Consider the following 15,686-nt stretch of genomic DNA (forward strand, 5'->3'; position numbering starts at 1 on the left):
GTCTGTTCATTCTGCTGCCACCTGGCAAAAGATACAGAAGTATCAGCTACAAAGCAGCTTCTTTCCTCAGGCTTTGAGACTCCTGAACTGAGCGTCAACACTCAACCATAGTTTTTTTGTGTGTGTAGCATAGAGGGACTACAATTTACAACTTACAACTTAGATGATTAAATTAACCTTTGAACATTTGGATTCCTTTGAAGATGCTTAAATTACAGTATAAATGCAGTTTGCTCCATCAATAAAATATCAAGTTTCCCTCCCAACTGGCTGAAAATAAAAGGGTTCTGAAGACTTCTGTTGATCTGCAGAGCACATTGGTCCAGATCAGAACTGCTCAAGAACTGCTACTACGAATATATTAAAATTTCCCTTTGATCAAAACTTGGGTCCATGGTCAAAAACATTTTTTTGTATTTCATGGTCTCCAGAGTCCTCATGTTTTGTTGCCCCGCTTATTTTTTTTTGTAGTGCCTCCTTTAGGTCCAAAGCCTCCATTTGTAGCAACATCCAAAACCCAAGCCGCTGTTGATATAACATGTAGCCAGCTCTTTCATACTCTCCAGATGATGGACCCTTTCCTCTTGTGAAGTGAATTCATGCTTCCAGGGGATAAAATACAAAGATGCTTGAAACACTGTTGCTTTTGTAAGATTTTACGCTATTTATTTTAATCTGGACACTCGGTTTCTCCACTCTGCTGCAACAGCCTGATTATCCCGTCATGGTCATTAAACTTCTGTTCAGTCTAATGTAATAATGGGGCCTTTTGATGGACTTGCAGTGCATTTGATATGTTTGTCAAAGGGGTGTGTGTCTGTCCCTTTAAACCAAATATAATACAATTCTAAAGGCCAGTCTCGGTCCAAAATAACAGGAGCGCTGAAAAAATCCCATCTCTTCATTATTTCTCCCTTGTAACAGCTGCTCACCTTTTTACCATCAATCACTTTTCCCCACTCACCTCCCACCTGCATTAGCAAAGGTCAGTGCAATCTCATCTCGTTAACCTCTCATTTCTAGAGGCCATCTTTTGTTTTCCTCCTCCCTGCATCACCTCCACCCACCCACCCACCCTCCTCCTCCTCCTCCATCGCCTCAGACCTCATCTGTGGTCTAGTCCAGCGGGATCAGGGTTAGTTCTGCCTCATTACCTGGCACAGGTGATACCCTCCTAACTGACGGTGATTACTGGCGGCATCACTGGCAGAGCTCTCAAAGACTCCAAGAAAGTTGATGGAAACGCTGCCATTAATGGGTGGAGGTGGATCTTATGGGGATGTGTCCTGCTAAGTAGACTTATTCTTGCGGAGGCACACTGATGGAAGCATATTGCTCGTATTTGTGGGATGGATGGTGGAAGTATTCTGTTTTCGGTGTGTTTATGTGAAACGACTGAGTGCCAGCTAAAATTTCCTTTCTAATTGCATAAAATTGAATTTGCTATGATCATCTGAATGACTGAATTAAAATTTGTAGGAAGTATTAATGTGAAAATTGAATTTTGAATAGCACGATTGGAAAATAAATTGCATTTCTTGAAACTGAATGTGATTATTATTGAATTCGACTTTTTATCTGTTTGACAATGCAGCTCGCCCAATTGAAATTCAGGTCTCTCAATTTAGATTCAGCGACCTGAAACACTTTGCTTCCCCGTGCAGTGACTGACAGGTAGCAGCCCATCCAATGCTCATATTAGCGGCTTCACACTCTTCAGTTCGTCCATGTTGTTCTCTCACAAATAATTTGGAGAGGTTTTTTTTCGTTGTCTGGTCCTTCATGCTAAGTTAGTGTTGGCACCAAAAGTAACTTGAGGGTTGCTCAGTAATTTAGTTCATGCTGTTTGCCTCGGTAATTGAGACTTTATGTAGTTCAGGGAAGTACAGAAGTTGTTATGGTCACGTCTTCTATATGCAGTCTTTCTGTCCTAATGTCCTTATCATATCTATTAACACCAGGCAGCCCATATGTAAACATTCTCATTAAATTTAGATAAACATTGAAATCACCACTTTCCAACTCCAAAAACCCCTCCATGATCCTGTTAACTGTCTATCTCTCTCCTAAAATGTTTCCTGTTTCAAAATGGACGCCGAGCCAGAACTAAGCACTTTATTGGTCCGGTGCAGCGCAGTGCATTCTTGTAGTTGCATTTTTGCATTTTTTAACTTTTGAGCCAAAGAGAATACCACATCCCTCTTTTATCAGTTTTCTCTGGTCATGTAGCACCAATTTAAGAAATAACTATGTTTCTCTACTGCATAAACAGCCCAGTGTTATGCAAGGGCCATCTTTCCAGGAGTTCTTTAACGTCATATATCTCAGCCTGTCAGGGGGTCTTTGTCAAGCCTGCAGAGATTTGTTTGAAATTATCACTTGAGCAGAGCCATGCTGCCCAAACTCAAATAGGTATTATGTTGAAATAGAGTATGAAAATCTTGACTTGAACTGAACAGTGATCTCAAGGAATGTGCTCATGACCGCAAATTATTTGCCAGTGTGGTGCTTTAATGGTCGGTGGTGCATTTTGTTTGTGGTCAAACCTGCACCATCTTGGTGCCTGACAGCCCTGTGTTTATTCATCAGTCTGACAGCAGCTTACACCTTCAACTACACTGTGAATTCAGCCTTTGATGTGTTTCTCTGAAACCAATACCTTCATCGATTTCCCCTGTTTGTCTTTTTGTACCTCTCACAGTCCGTCCATCTGATCTCTTTTTCCTCTCTGTCCGCCTTGAAGGTGAGCAGCCACTCGGAGCCTTCGTCTCAGTCCCTGAGCCTCCAGCAGCCCGCCCAGCAGCCGCCACCGCCTCCCCCCCCTCCCCCGCAGCCCCAGTACGGTTTGCCTGTCCCAGAGTCGCGGGACAAGCAGCTGTGTTTCTCAGACTTCGAGGACCTCAGCGCCTCTTTCCGCAGTCTTTACAAGTGCGTCTTTGAGCAGTCCTTCTCACAGCAAGGTGGGTGTCGAGTCGCCTGTCGCTTTGTACGCGGATTAGCGTGTATCTGTTCACTTGTATCTGTGAAACATCTTAATTGACACATGTGTTTGTGGGAAAAAAACAAACATGTAAACCTCCATGTCAGGCTTCGTGCACATAATTAACTGTCAAGCTTAAGCTCCTAATGAAATGGAAATCATTTAACATTGCTTTCATAACAGTAAAAGCATTGCAGTATTAACCTCCACCACACACTTACTCCTACTCTATTGTATTTTAATAAACAAAACAATCTGTTGTTCCGCATATCTGCATTTTACGGCTCGCTCAGTCAAATGAGTAAAGGCAATTAAGAGGAAGAATTCAACAGAAGGAGAAAAAAAAGAGCTCACAAACACATCTGCAGTCGAGCAGAGCAAAGGGTTCTGCAGCTTTGATAGCAGCTAATTAGATTGGTTCTAAAGTTTGTGTAGCATCTTGCTAATTGCTTCCTGAAGCTCTCAGGTCAACGGGCCTCCTCCCTCTTGGAGCCCCCCACCACCACCCTCCTATCACCTTCCCTCTCCACCCCCTCTTCTCCCCATACACATTCACACGCATACATTCTGTAGCCGAAGAGATTGATGCGCTCTGTTGAGCCCCGCAACCGCTGCCTGCCTGGATTCACCCTCTGACAAGGTCCCCTTCAGTTTGCGGTCAGGTAGTGCACACACGTAGAAGAGATAAGACAATGAGAATACTAGTTGAGTAAAGGAAAAAAAAAAGAATAAAAAAAAAAAGATTTGACACAGAGATCTAGAAAGAAAATGAAGAAGAAAATGGATTTAGCGGATCCTTGAAAGGGCCCATTAAGTGTGAGGCTTAGCAGGAAACGGTGTCAGCAGTCATTGTATTTCAGAATCTGAGTCACAGTGAGTCACCCCGACGGCGGAGCTCATCGTCTCCCTTGGAAAAAACCGCAGCGAGTCCAAGACCACACAGTAAACTGTAACTGAGTCAGGTGATAGAGCATTTGTTTTTCTGAAACATCTTCATCGTCACGAATTACGGGTCAAACAGAACAGACAAAATGAGCCGTAGACAGATAAATGAGGGTTTGCGATCATCAGTTGGAGCAACATGCAAAGTCGGGCATGAAAACTAATTTTAAAGTGCGACTTTAAACACTCAGTGTGTAATTTCTTCTACAAGTGGTTTCAAAATACTGAAAACAAGAGACAGAGTTTGATGATGGTGTGAAGTAGCTTACTATCAGGGAAGTTGTTGTCTTCTTTGTTAAACAACCACCTTCGGAGAAGAAAATGTATCAGGCAGAAATGTTTAGACAAGCTAATCTATCAAATATTTATAACTGTTCGCATCAAGTTCAACGACCATCTTCTTCACTTTCTTACAGTGGCCAACAAGTGCAAACGCAACAGACAGAACCTGAGCAAATTAAGACTTATTGTTCAGAAGAACATCGCGCATTGAACAGTGAGCTGCAGTTAAATGTGAAAACACAACAAGTGCACAGCAATAAAAGTACTCAAGTACATGTACTGACACACTCTGCTAACAGAGTAAAACCCTGGTTATTGCAGTTGGCGGAGCTCGCTCTCCCTGCTGGCCTAGAGTACTTCTGCTGTGATGACTGACCGTTGTTTTTCCTAATGGCCGTGTCTATTTGAATGGCCACCATGCTTTGACATATTATCTGATGTTTCCACATAAGCAACAAATGAATTAAGGACAGACAGTGCAATGGAGACAGTTAAAAATGGTGCAGAGTCTTCCATCAAATCCTAAATAGCATTTTTCAGAAAGCCTTGATCAGGCACATTGCAGTGGGAATAAAAGAATTGGAATGAGAGATACTTTAACAAGCATCCAAAGCGTAACGACTCCCCAATGGCAGGAGTGAAAATTCACCCACGAGGTTGTGTTGCAGATAGACTCGGTATGCTCATCGATTTCCTTCTGATTTGTTGGTCACAAAAAGAGCTCAAGTACCTCTGTTTCTCTCCACTGATCTTTGAAGAGATCACAACAGTAACTGTTCAGCCAGTATCTGTCTTTGAGCGATAAGCAAGGACACATCTGATAAAGGAAAAGGTGAAAAGAGTCTCAATTTCAGAATAAATGTTCTCACAGGAAGGAATTTAGTTTCTGAGGAAGGTTATCCCCAACCTTCATAGATTGTTGAACACTCAACAAAGCTCTCTCTCAAAGAATCATTTACATTTTTAAACTTACAGTAAATTAAATCCAAGACGTTCTGCTTTCGGCACAGGAGAAGAGCAGAATCGCGGTCCAACTCTGTACACGAAGGAAAAAGACAACAATGCATCACTGTCTGAACATTTTACAAGGCGGCTGCCTATTTGACAGTTTCTGCAGCTGTCAGTATCCATGATGAAAAGTAAAGGAGATAAAACACTCGTGAGGTGAAATAGTACATTCAAAAAAACAACCCAGACACGAAATGTTTGTTTGTCTGTGCATCAGAAAACCTAAAATCCACTAGCCACTTTGGTAAGGGCGACGTGTGTGTGTGTGTGTGTGTGTGTGTGTGTGTGTGTGTGTGTGTGTGTGTGTGTGTGTGTGTGTGTGTGTGTGTGTGTGTGTGTGTGTGTGTGTGTGTGTGTGTGTGTGTGTGTGTGTGTGTGTGTGTGTGTAAGAAAAAGAGAGAGAGATTTGCATAACTAGCAACAGAGGGGCCACTGGGCTAAAATCATTATATTGTTTAGGGCTACTTATTTTTAGAAACAGTCCGTAAGGTAATTTAACTAAAATTGAAACCGAAGCTAAAACTCATATGTAGTGAAATGTTTGCCTCATCATTAGTTAATTTTGTGTTTAATACAAGACACGGACATAATTATTTTCTGCCTGAGGTAAATGCTTGAACACCGTGAGGCTGCCTTATTCCTACATCATTTATTTGTCCTCTTAGTTTCCCTGTGCTTCCTATGAGATCACTCACAGACCTTCCTCAGTGTTTTCTTTATTCCAAGCTCCGTTCATTTAACTTTTTTTTTTCTTGTTTGAGAAAGTTACAACTTTTCACACAAAATCAGACTAATAATAATAAAACTGTTCTCTTTCCAACTGTCTTTTCAGTGCTCAAAATATTAACTGGCAGGCTGGGTTGATGGCAACAGGCCTGAGGAATAAGCCGTGATGATTTTGGTGCACAGGGATTTACAAGCACAAGGAGCTGAAACATAAGAAATAAAATAAATCTGTCTCACCGCTCCCTGAAAACTGGTTTTCACTGTTTTATTCAGCTGATGAAATAATTGAAATGTAAACTTTTGAGAGTGAGAGAGCCCAAAGACCATAGACATGAGTAGGTGTAAATACAGGAAAAATTTCACCTTGTTTAATCTTTTTACAGTTTTGTTCAGCCATAATAATGGTATTTCTCCCTCCGTCAGGTTTGATGGGTATGCCCGGTGATTCTAGCCAGCAGGCCCGGACCGCCTGCTCCTACCAGCACTCTCCCAGTGCAGGAAGCAGCGGACACCACCAACACAACCACGGCCAGGCGTCGCACCACCCCCACCACCCTCAGCAGCACCTCTCCCCTCACTCCACCCACAGCCAGCACCAGGCGCACAGTCAGCATGGCCAGCACCAACAGCACCCTGCTCATTCCCAGCAGCACCCGTCTCTCTCCCACCAGAGTCACACTGGACAGACCTGCCCCACAACAGGTGAGATTTTTTTTAAAATTATTTTATTAGTTTACTGGCTTTACTGACACCTACTGGCAGAACACCATATTAAACAAGATACTGTGGCACATCGCATTACAAAAGGTTGATGGAGACAGCGTAATTTTTTAAGTAACTTACGTGATTTACAAAAAAAATACAAAAAAAGAGTTAACCGCTTAATAGGACGGATGGAAACACTTTTTCTCTTCACGTTCTGACATATTGATCATCTAACTCACACAGCTGACCAGCTGTTTCCACTCCACGTGAGGAAGAAGAAGAAGCTGTGTCCGTTGTCGACATTTTCCCAGATGTTCCCAGAAGTCTGTCGTTCCCATATTAATTTCTACATTCCCTTGAAAATTGAAAATCACTGTTGTTGTTTCTCCTTTTCTTTACTAAGAACTTGTTTTATCTCTTGGTTCGCAAACTTCACTTCTTCTTAGCCTACACCACCCTCCACCATCCTCTGACAAAACTACACTTTGCATTGCCTGATTTTTTTGCTCTAACTAGTTGATGGAAATGTGCCAAATTGGGGTTTTTTAATTCTCACTCATCTACTTTTTCCACAAAAAAAGATCATCAGGATGATAACATTTTTCACACAGTAAGAATTTAAACTTGCACTTGAAAGTTTTCTTTACATGGGCAACTCCTTGAGTTATTTCACAGTTATTTGTAGTATTTCAGTGTCATTAAGGAGAAATCAGGTTATTTCCATGAGTTTGATATAGCTCTCATAAGTTAAGCTCACTATTGTGATTTACAACTTAAAAGCAGTCAAGAAGGAAAGACCGTCAACATCGGCTTCCTAGTTTAATTAGTTAAGTAAGAGATATGGAGAATTTGCTGTTTAATCAAAATAAAACTCATACCAGTGCAGACTGAAAATAGCCTGTGTAGCCAACACAGTTTAACTTGTTAATGAGCTGCTACTATGTCGCACCATAAAAATAGCACATTTCAATGTATCTGGTGTGGCTACAGGTCGTGCCGTGCGAGTAACCATTTTAATATAATTGGTCTCACTCTGGTGCCGTGGTGTGATTGCAGCATTAGAATAAGTCTCATTGTGTTAATCATTTGTGAGAGAACCGAGAACCATATATATATGTGTGTTTATATGTGTATATATGTATATATCATCGATTGCGGAAAACCTCAAAATATTGCAGTATTATTCAAAGGCTTTATCCCTTTGCCCTACACCAGAGCAATGACAGGATATTCCAAAGTTGCTGAACTGATCCAGAATCTGAATTTGATTCAAACTGCTAAATCTCCTCAACCTTCCTGAATGGAAAATTTGAAGAGCTCCAACTATCAGTCAGCTCACATTATTTATGACAAAAAATAGATGAAAAATGAGCAGTACTTTTACTTTGGAAGCCTTGATTCCCACTTTAACAATTTCCCTCCTCTGCTGCTTTCCTTAACTAATTCTTGTGAAATGAGCCCCCACAGTGAACAGTATAGCTTCTGGTTTCATATGTTTTGATACAGAACAACACTATAGAACGATTCTGCCTCTCCTCGCTCCCAAAGTCACATTGGTGTAAATACAATTCACCCCAAAACACCAGAAGAGGCTCGTGTCTGCACAGACTCATTGCATTTATATTATACTGTCTTCCTCTGTAAGGTCCCAGAGCATTTGATATTATGAGGCTGGGCTCATACAGACAGGCATCTCCAAAGCTTCATCGAGGCTTTTCCTGCTCATATTCCCAGTCATTGTTTTTTTTTTTTTTCCTCCTTTGTGTCTCTGCATCACAGCTCTCAGGCCAAAAGAGGGACTATTCAGACATTATTTATCTGGGTTAGTATTCCCCTCAACCAAGCTGAGGATGAATGAAAGCAATCCCTCTGTCTTTGATCCACAGCCTCAGAATGTATTGTTGTTTAGTTTGTGGCGGTGAAGGCGGTGGAAAGCATCTCCTTCTCTCTCTTTTTTTTTTTTATTTATCCAGAAGCAGAACTGCGGCTCGAGATTTTTCTTGTGTGAAGTCACACCACCTTGTGGTTGGCTGCAGAGACAAATTCCGCTTATTAGTCTGGATCATTTAACCTGGTTTTAGGTTATTTAACAGCATCACACTGATCAGACTCATCATGTTACCTTGGTATTCATTTTGTTGTTAGGTAAGAGAAGAAAAACCATCCACTGCTTTGTGTTTGAATTAATAGTTCAAGTCAGTTACTATGAAAAAAAGGTCAAACAGATGTGTGAATTTGCTGCTTTTCTCTTTTTTAAATAATTCTTAATAGAAAAGCTTTTGGTTTTTGTGTCACTAGTTAGAAAAAAAATAAACAGTGAAATGACTGGACGATCAACCAAAGGATAATCTACATTTTAAGTGAGCAAACTGTGCAAATAGCTACTAGTTCACTTTATCCTTTAATTTTAAATGTGTGTATGTGCGTGTGTGTGTGTGTGCGTGCGTGCGTGCGTGTGTGTGTGTGTGTGTGTGTGTGTGTGTGTGTGTGTGTGCGCGTGCATGCGCGCGCTCTCTCCCAGGCATCATGTCATCAGACTGGTACCCCAACCTGGACTGGCTGAAGGAGAGCTGCCGCATTGCTACCAGCTACAACTGGGCTGACGTAGACCTCTCCCCATTTCAAGGTAACACACATACACACACACACACTGTACTCACACACACTACGAAGAGTCCCGGTGCCGTCACAGTGAACGGCATCTTAAATGAACATTGATAAAGCTGTCTACTGCTGCCCCTTTCAGCACAGCCCGAATTGATAAAATGCTTGTGATGCCGATCAGTTACTTTGATTAAACCATTATGATTCCTCTCTGCACTTTCACACACACTCGCCCTTGAGGCACAATATTATAATATCCAGTGTTGTAATAGTGCTGGCCTAATAAAAGTCATTATCCTGCATCTGAGAGGTTTCCACTCTCTGTTTCTCCCTCACACACACACACACACACACACACACACACACACACACACACACACACACACACTGTCTCCCTCCCTCCCTCCCAATTGTATGATGTGAATAATCCAATTAGGCCCCGGCTCAGTAACAGCCTCTTATCACGGTCAGCGCACAAAGCCGGCAAACATCCACACACACGATGGAAGACGACGGCTGGTCTTATAACACACACAGGCACCGCCGCCTCTCTCCTCCTGCAGCGCTTGACCTCCCTCACACCACCGTAATGCCATCCTCCGTCGACTCTGGCTCGCCTCCAAAGCGTCTCCGTCGCTGCCAGATGCAGGCCGTGTGGATTAGATTTTGGGGAATATCACAGAGCATTTTGCTGAATAGGAGCCGAGGTGTGTCTTTGTTTGAAGTAATGAATAAGAAAAGGAGGTGCGATAGGTTCAGGGTCTCGTTTCAGCGCATCTCAAATGTGAACGGGTGGAACAATAGAGACAGTTAAAGCCAGGAGAGACTGCAGCATTGTTAGATGTAACTGTAAATACAAGATAAGATTCAATGCAAAAGTGTCTCTGTGAAATACAAGTCGGTACGAACATCACGTTCTACTTACAACAGTGGTCATGTTCGCCTTTTAATTGATCACAGTTTCATTGTCTCACATGCAGGGATGTAGAGATTTATTGATATCTCTACACTCAGCATTTCTCTTCTCATTCTCAAAAACCTTATGGTTTGGGATGGGACAACACAATGGTGGCAATATTACCCACAATGCAATTTAGCCACTGAGTGACATCACGGGAGTCAGTTTATCAGATTACATGCAGCAGCTTCTTTTGGAGCCTCAAAAGACTACCTTTTTCACATATGCAGGAGTATTCCCCGAGACCTATAAACACACTTTAATGTGGAGAACTGGTGGAGTTACCCTTTAAGTGTAAAAATAAGTGACATATTTGAATGAAAGCCTCCTCTGTCCGTCTGTTAGGTCTGAAGGAAAGCATGCGACAGGCTGAGCTCAACAACTGGTCGCTGGACGCCGCCCAGATGGCCGACCTGTGTTCCTCCATTAACCAGTTCTTCACCGCCACAGGGGTCATCCCCCCTCAGGGCACTGCCCACTCCCAACCTCAGGTCCAACACCCGACACCACCATCGGCGCCGCAGCACCCGGCTCAGCCTCATGGGGCTATGCACCCAAAGGCCAGCCAGCACAATCAGCACGGGCAGCACAACCAACACATCAGCACGGGTCAGCACACAGAGCTGTGTTTCACATATTTTGCAGCATATTCTATTCTTAAAGTAGCAATACCACAATATGAAAATATTCCATCAAAATAAAAGTCCTGCATTTCAGTTTGAACTGTCAAGTTTACTGAAGCATTAAAGGTTAGAATAGTGTCTTTGAAGACGAGCAGACCATGTGTTAGATTTTTAAAGCACTAATTCACAAATTTATCTCACTCGCTGTAAAATAAATAAAATGTTATGCATTAAAAATATACAACAAAATATAGTGGAAGAAAAGTAAAACATCTACAATTCAAATACTTGCTCAGCAAAGTTTCTGCAAATGCCTTGTGTTGAATTCCAGCCTCTCTCCTCACTGTGCCATTGTTTGCACAATATAGATTTACAAGGGAATTATGGATGTTGTCAGCTTCATGGCAAGTTGATATATGAAAATGAGAGTAGGCAATCCACAGAGAGACAGCGCATTCTATAGGATTTTTCTCAGGCTTAGCATAAGAAAGCAGTGAAACTGTGTGCTGAGAGCTCGCGCTCTGCATGTGTGAAAGTCGGGATACTAATCTGACAGTTAGTCACTGCCCTTTTGTTTGTTCTCCCACAGGGAACATGTACATGGACTCGAGACAGAGCATCTCCTCTCTGATGGGCCCACCAGGATACCCCCACATGCCTCCCATGAGCAACACGGCCCCCACCATGACAGGTGACTCCTCCGTCGCCCACTTAACAGGTCAGGAGGAGCAGGTAGAAACGTATTATTTGTGTGTGTGTATGCAGGTTTCTATCCCTGCAAGTTTGTGCGTGTCAGAATCAGAACGTTCCCTCTTTTGCCAGCAGACAGTGTCTGTATTTAATGCTTATATGCTGCCAATTATTTTCATTGTAGATTTAATCCAACTGTGTGCACAGGCTGAGTATGTTTGTCTTTGGGTATAAAATCAGTACATTTAAAGGGGTGCTATGGAGTTTTGGGGAAGAAATTTAAACTCAGGATTTATATATTAACGATATTAATGTGGTATTGTATTTATTTTTTCAATAGGTGAGAAAACAATGTGTTTCTAAGGGGAAAATAAGTTGTGAAGCTAGAAAGTTGGCAGGGTCCGTCACATATAAACAGCTGTGCCCTTTAAGGTCACTTTGCTTATTTAGTTTATTCAGTCATGAAAACATAGACCGTTTGTGTATTTAAGGTCTGTTATGGCATCAAAAAGTTTCTAGGTAAAATGCAACACGTCATTTAAAACACTGAGACACTATACAAAGTTAAATGTAGCACTGCAGTAGAATTACCAGTTGTTTCAGCCAGTGTAGGTGAGAATTTAAAACACACTAGATTTTCAGATTTTCCACTAATTGCTTATTTGATTAGTTTAATGTTTATTCATACCAGGACAACAAGTATATGCCACACACCACAGCTTTAGCCTAAGGTAATTTAGAATACCTGTTCCCAGATGGGCCTCTAAAATACATAAAACACAACAGATGCACAAGAGATGGTGCAAAACACAATCTCAACAATGAACAAAAAGGGTTTTTGTGTGCGTGTGTGTGTGTGTGTAACAGTATCTCAAAGTATTAAAGCTTCTGCTCTTCTTCCATGTTCAGGCCATCTGAGCCAGCTGAGCCATCAGCAGCAGCAACAACACCGGCTGCCTCTAGGACACTTCCAGGTGAGACGCATGCTCACTGCGGACGACATCCAGGACGACTTCGACTGGGACTCCATTGTCTAACCTGAGCCGGCGCTGGAACAGGCGAGTGAAGAGGGAGAGAGAGAGAGAAAGACTGAAAATGACAGAGAGACATGTAACACCAGGTGAGGTATGGAACTGGCCAAACCACTCCTTTCACCTGTGTGATAAAAAATACAGAAGACAATCCAACTAAAAAAACAAACACGGAAAGTCATTTTTCTGATCTTGCTGGCCTTTTTTTTCTGATACAAATGGATGATGAGTCAAAAGACAATCATAAAAAAAAACGAGACTTACACAGGATTGGACCAAGCCAACGCATCGTCCAAAGCAAATAGGACGTCTGAAGCTCTCTGAAGTGTCTCATGTTTTGTCCCCACCCCCACAGTGCCAACAGGGTTACAAGTCGCCAAAGTGTTGTCAAAATTGTCTGTGAATTGTTTAAATCTTTTGTGTTTCCTGCTACACTTGTGCGTTCTGCAAAGTCTCAGCACCTGTGGCTGTAATGAAAAGAAAAGGCTTGTGTTCACTAAACTCATTGCAAAGAGAATCAGCGTCTTTCGCACACATTCAGCAGGTCTCACTATCTCATTCTCTTTTCTAATCCTTTGTTCACTCTACAATACTGGGGGCATCACTGCAGTTCAACTACGGTTAGAGGAAGGATTTTTGAAGGAGAAAATAATGATGGCTGTTAGCTGTTCAACTTGAATCAGTAACGGTTGAGTGGAGCACCACCTGCTGGTTACGACAGGCACCATATAGCTTCCATTGCCTACATTCTATGCATCACAATGGCTGTATCCAAGTGTCCGGACTTCACTGGTCTTGCAGACTTTCAGGCTGGCGCATTCCCAGAAAGTCTGTGAGTGCTGAGGGGCCGTCCAAACCCACAATTCCTCCAGTCCTCACAGACCTTCAAGTGGACAATCTGCAGGCTTCTACAGAGTCCGCTCAGGGTGCAGACTTCAACGAATTTAGTCCGTCTCCACACATGCACAGGTATTTCTTTAAACTTAGTTTCTTCCGTGTTTTGGCTTTTTTTACAAATGCAAATCGCATTGCAGCTCACAAAAAACAAACCTTTAGAGAAACTCTTCCCAGGGTTAAGATATTAAGAAACTCTGATTTAAAAAACAGTGTTTATGTCTTGACAGGCAGAAATTTGGGGAAAAAATTACATGGACACCCATTTTCGTCTCCTAATTGGGCATTATCAGTGTATCTAGCCCTATGCTGGAGGGAGTGTTATGACATATGATATTGGAGCATTTGTGCCTCGTGTCAAGATGGAGGTCACTTCTTTTTGAATACCCCGTTTTCAAAACTACCTGCATATGTTTGGACTAGGCCTTAATTACCCACAATACAATTTGAGTATGGATGTGACATAGTTTTTCCAGTTGCCGACTTAAAAAACTTTATTACATTGTTAAATAATAATAATATGTAGGACAGATATTATATCCAACCTTGTCATGATGCAGAAACTTGACATATAGGCAATAGAGGTGCATCAAAATGCATTTCATTATTGTTGTGTTTTGGCCTCGCAAACTTCACGCAATGACAGTGAACGCATCACTCTATTCACTCCATGTGAGTCCAGAGGGTGGACATTTGGATTCAGCCAATATGTTCTGTCTTGATCTTTGTTCTTCTTTATTTTTGTCATTTAAAAAGTCATTATTTGTGTGTGTGGAATAGTGCATAGTGCCATGTTCTCAGGGTGTTACATTCACATACCACGTCAGACCGACACGAAGCCATTTACATGTCTGTGTGTGAGGTTGCTGCGTGTCATATGGTGCTCAGTGTTCACCTCCTGTTGGCGAAACAGCGAGCCTCCTGGTTACTGTCCTCCAAAGCTTCATCTGTCAAGTTTATAAGCTAACTGATATAAAATACTACGGCATAAGCTTCTCAGCAGCTCCCACTATAGCCACTAATTACAATAAAATTGAGACGTTGGCTAGACTTCGACTCAACAAAAACACATAGTTTCCTGAGGTATGATTCAGTTTTTCAAGGTTTTATAGTTTTGGGAAGGTGCTTATTGATTATGACGATGCAGCGAAGGCCGGACGTTGTTTTAAGATGCCTCGCTCAGGCGATGACGAGCAGTTCTTTTGCACAGCACCAAACTTGATCGCATCTTAGCGAGTGAGAGAAATAAAAGAAAACCGTGAACCTTTAACTTCTTTGTTTTATAAAGACATTTTAAAAAAGATAATAAATCAGCAGCAAAGGAACAAAGACTAAAATAAAAGGTTTCAAATGCTCAACTTCCTTTTTTTTTTACTGTGATGTTTAATTTTGTCTGTGTGTACAAGTGTGTGTAGTCTCTGATTTCCTTTTAGCATACAGCTCCGTACAGCTCAAAAGATACTCAAAAGAAACAAGTAACTTGTTGGTATTAAAGTGAAATATGGGGCCTTAAACTGCTCTTTGGTTTGGAAGATCTCAGTGGTTGTTCTAATGGTCAATACAAGGTCTCATACTGGGAAAAAAAAAAAAAAAATACTCTTTATTATTGCCATTAAATGCTGTATTACAGTGACCAGCATATATAACTTGTATGTTTTGTGTGTTGTTGTCCTTGTAAATACAAGTATGTAACTCCTACGTTTGCCCTTGAAAAACACGGACTGATGAGAAGAAAACAGAAAAATGGAGAGAAAGTATTTTATTATTCGTCCTTCAGGAGACACAGTATGTACATACCTTCAGTATATTGTAAATAAGTGATGAACAAAAAAAATTGGCATTGGCGTTTTGTGTGTCATGAATAATCTGTGTATGGCGGTTCAACGGTTCAAATCTGTTTCAGTGTTTATTAAAATGTCATTGACCATTTTTACTGAGCTAACCTCGCTTCTCCTGTCGTTATTTCATCAGCCATGGGAATCAGATAATACCTTCAGAAACAACTTAAAGACGAACCAGGACAATATCTGCGCTTTAGATGACAATCGATTGACTATTGAGATGACATTATTGATGAGGAAATAATAGAGACACAGAAATATGTATTAATTCCATAACTGACAAGCTGCTCTCTTAGGAAAATAAGGTCCCCAGAACACCATTTCAAGCTAGAAAGATAGCAGGGTCCACCACATATAAACAACATCAAAGACAACACAAAAAAAGTGTGAAATTGCGTCACT

General features: G+C 41.6%; 1 protein-coding gene across 4 annotated transcripts in view; it reads left to right on the top strand.

Moving 5' to 3' along the window:
* The window catches only part of LOC119023276 (forkhead box protein J3-like), a 68,721-nt gene extending 53,336 nt beyond the window's left edge, over positions 1-15,385 (top strand). For 2 of the 4 annotated variants that reach the window (XM_037105083.1, XM_037105084.1), the window contains exons 8-13: positions 2,744-2,960; positions 6,362-6,640; positions 9,165-9,269; positions 10,551-10,814; positions 11,418-11,546; positions 12,428-15,385. In XM_037105083.1, coding sequence (XP_036960978.1) covers positions 2,744-2,960; positions 6,362-6,640; positions 9,165-9,269; positions 10,551-10,814; positions 11,418-11,546; positions 12,428-12,555 — 1,122 coding nt within the window. In that variant the 3' untranslated portion in view covers positions 12,556-15,385. The remainder of the gene's footprint in view (positions 1-2,743; positions 2,961-6,361; positions 6,641-9,164; positions 9,270-10,550; positions 10,815-11,417; positions 11,547-12,427) is intronic. The other 2 variants (XM_037105085.1, XM_037105087.1) reach the window with 2 other exon arrangements.
* Positions 15,386-15,686: the final 301 nt, after the last annotated feature.

This window comes from Acanthopagrus latus, chromosome 7 (assembly GCF_904848185.1).
Source record: "Acanthopagrus latus isolate v.2019 chromosome 7, fAcaLat1.1, whole genome shotgun sequence".
Classification (NCBI taxonomy): Eukaryota; Metazoa; Chordata; class Actinopteri; order Spariformes; family Sparidae; genus Acanthopagrus; species Acanthopagrus latus.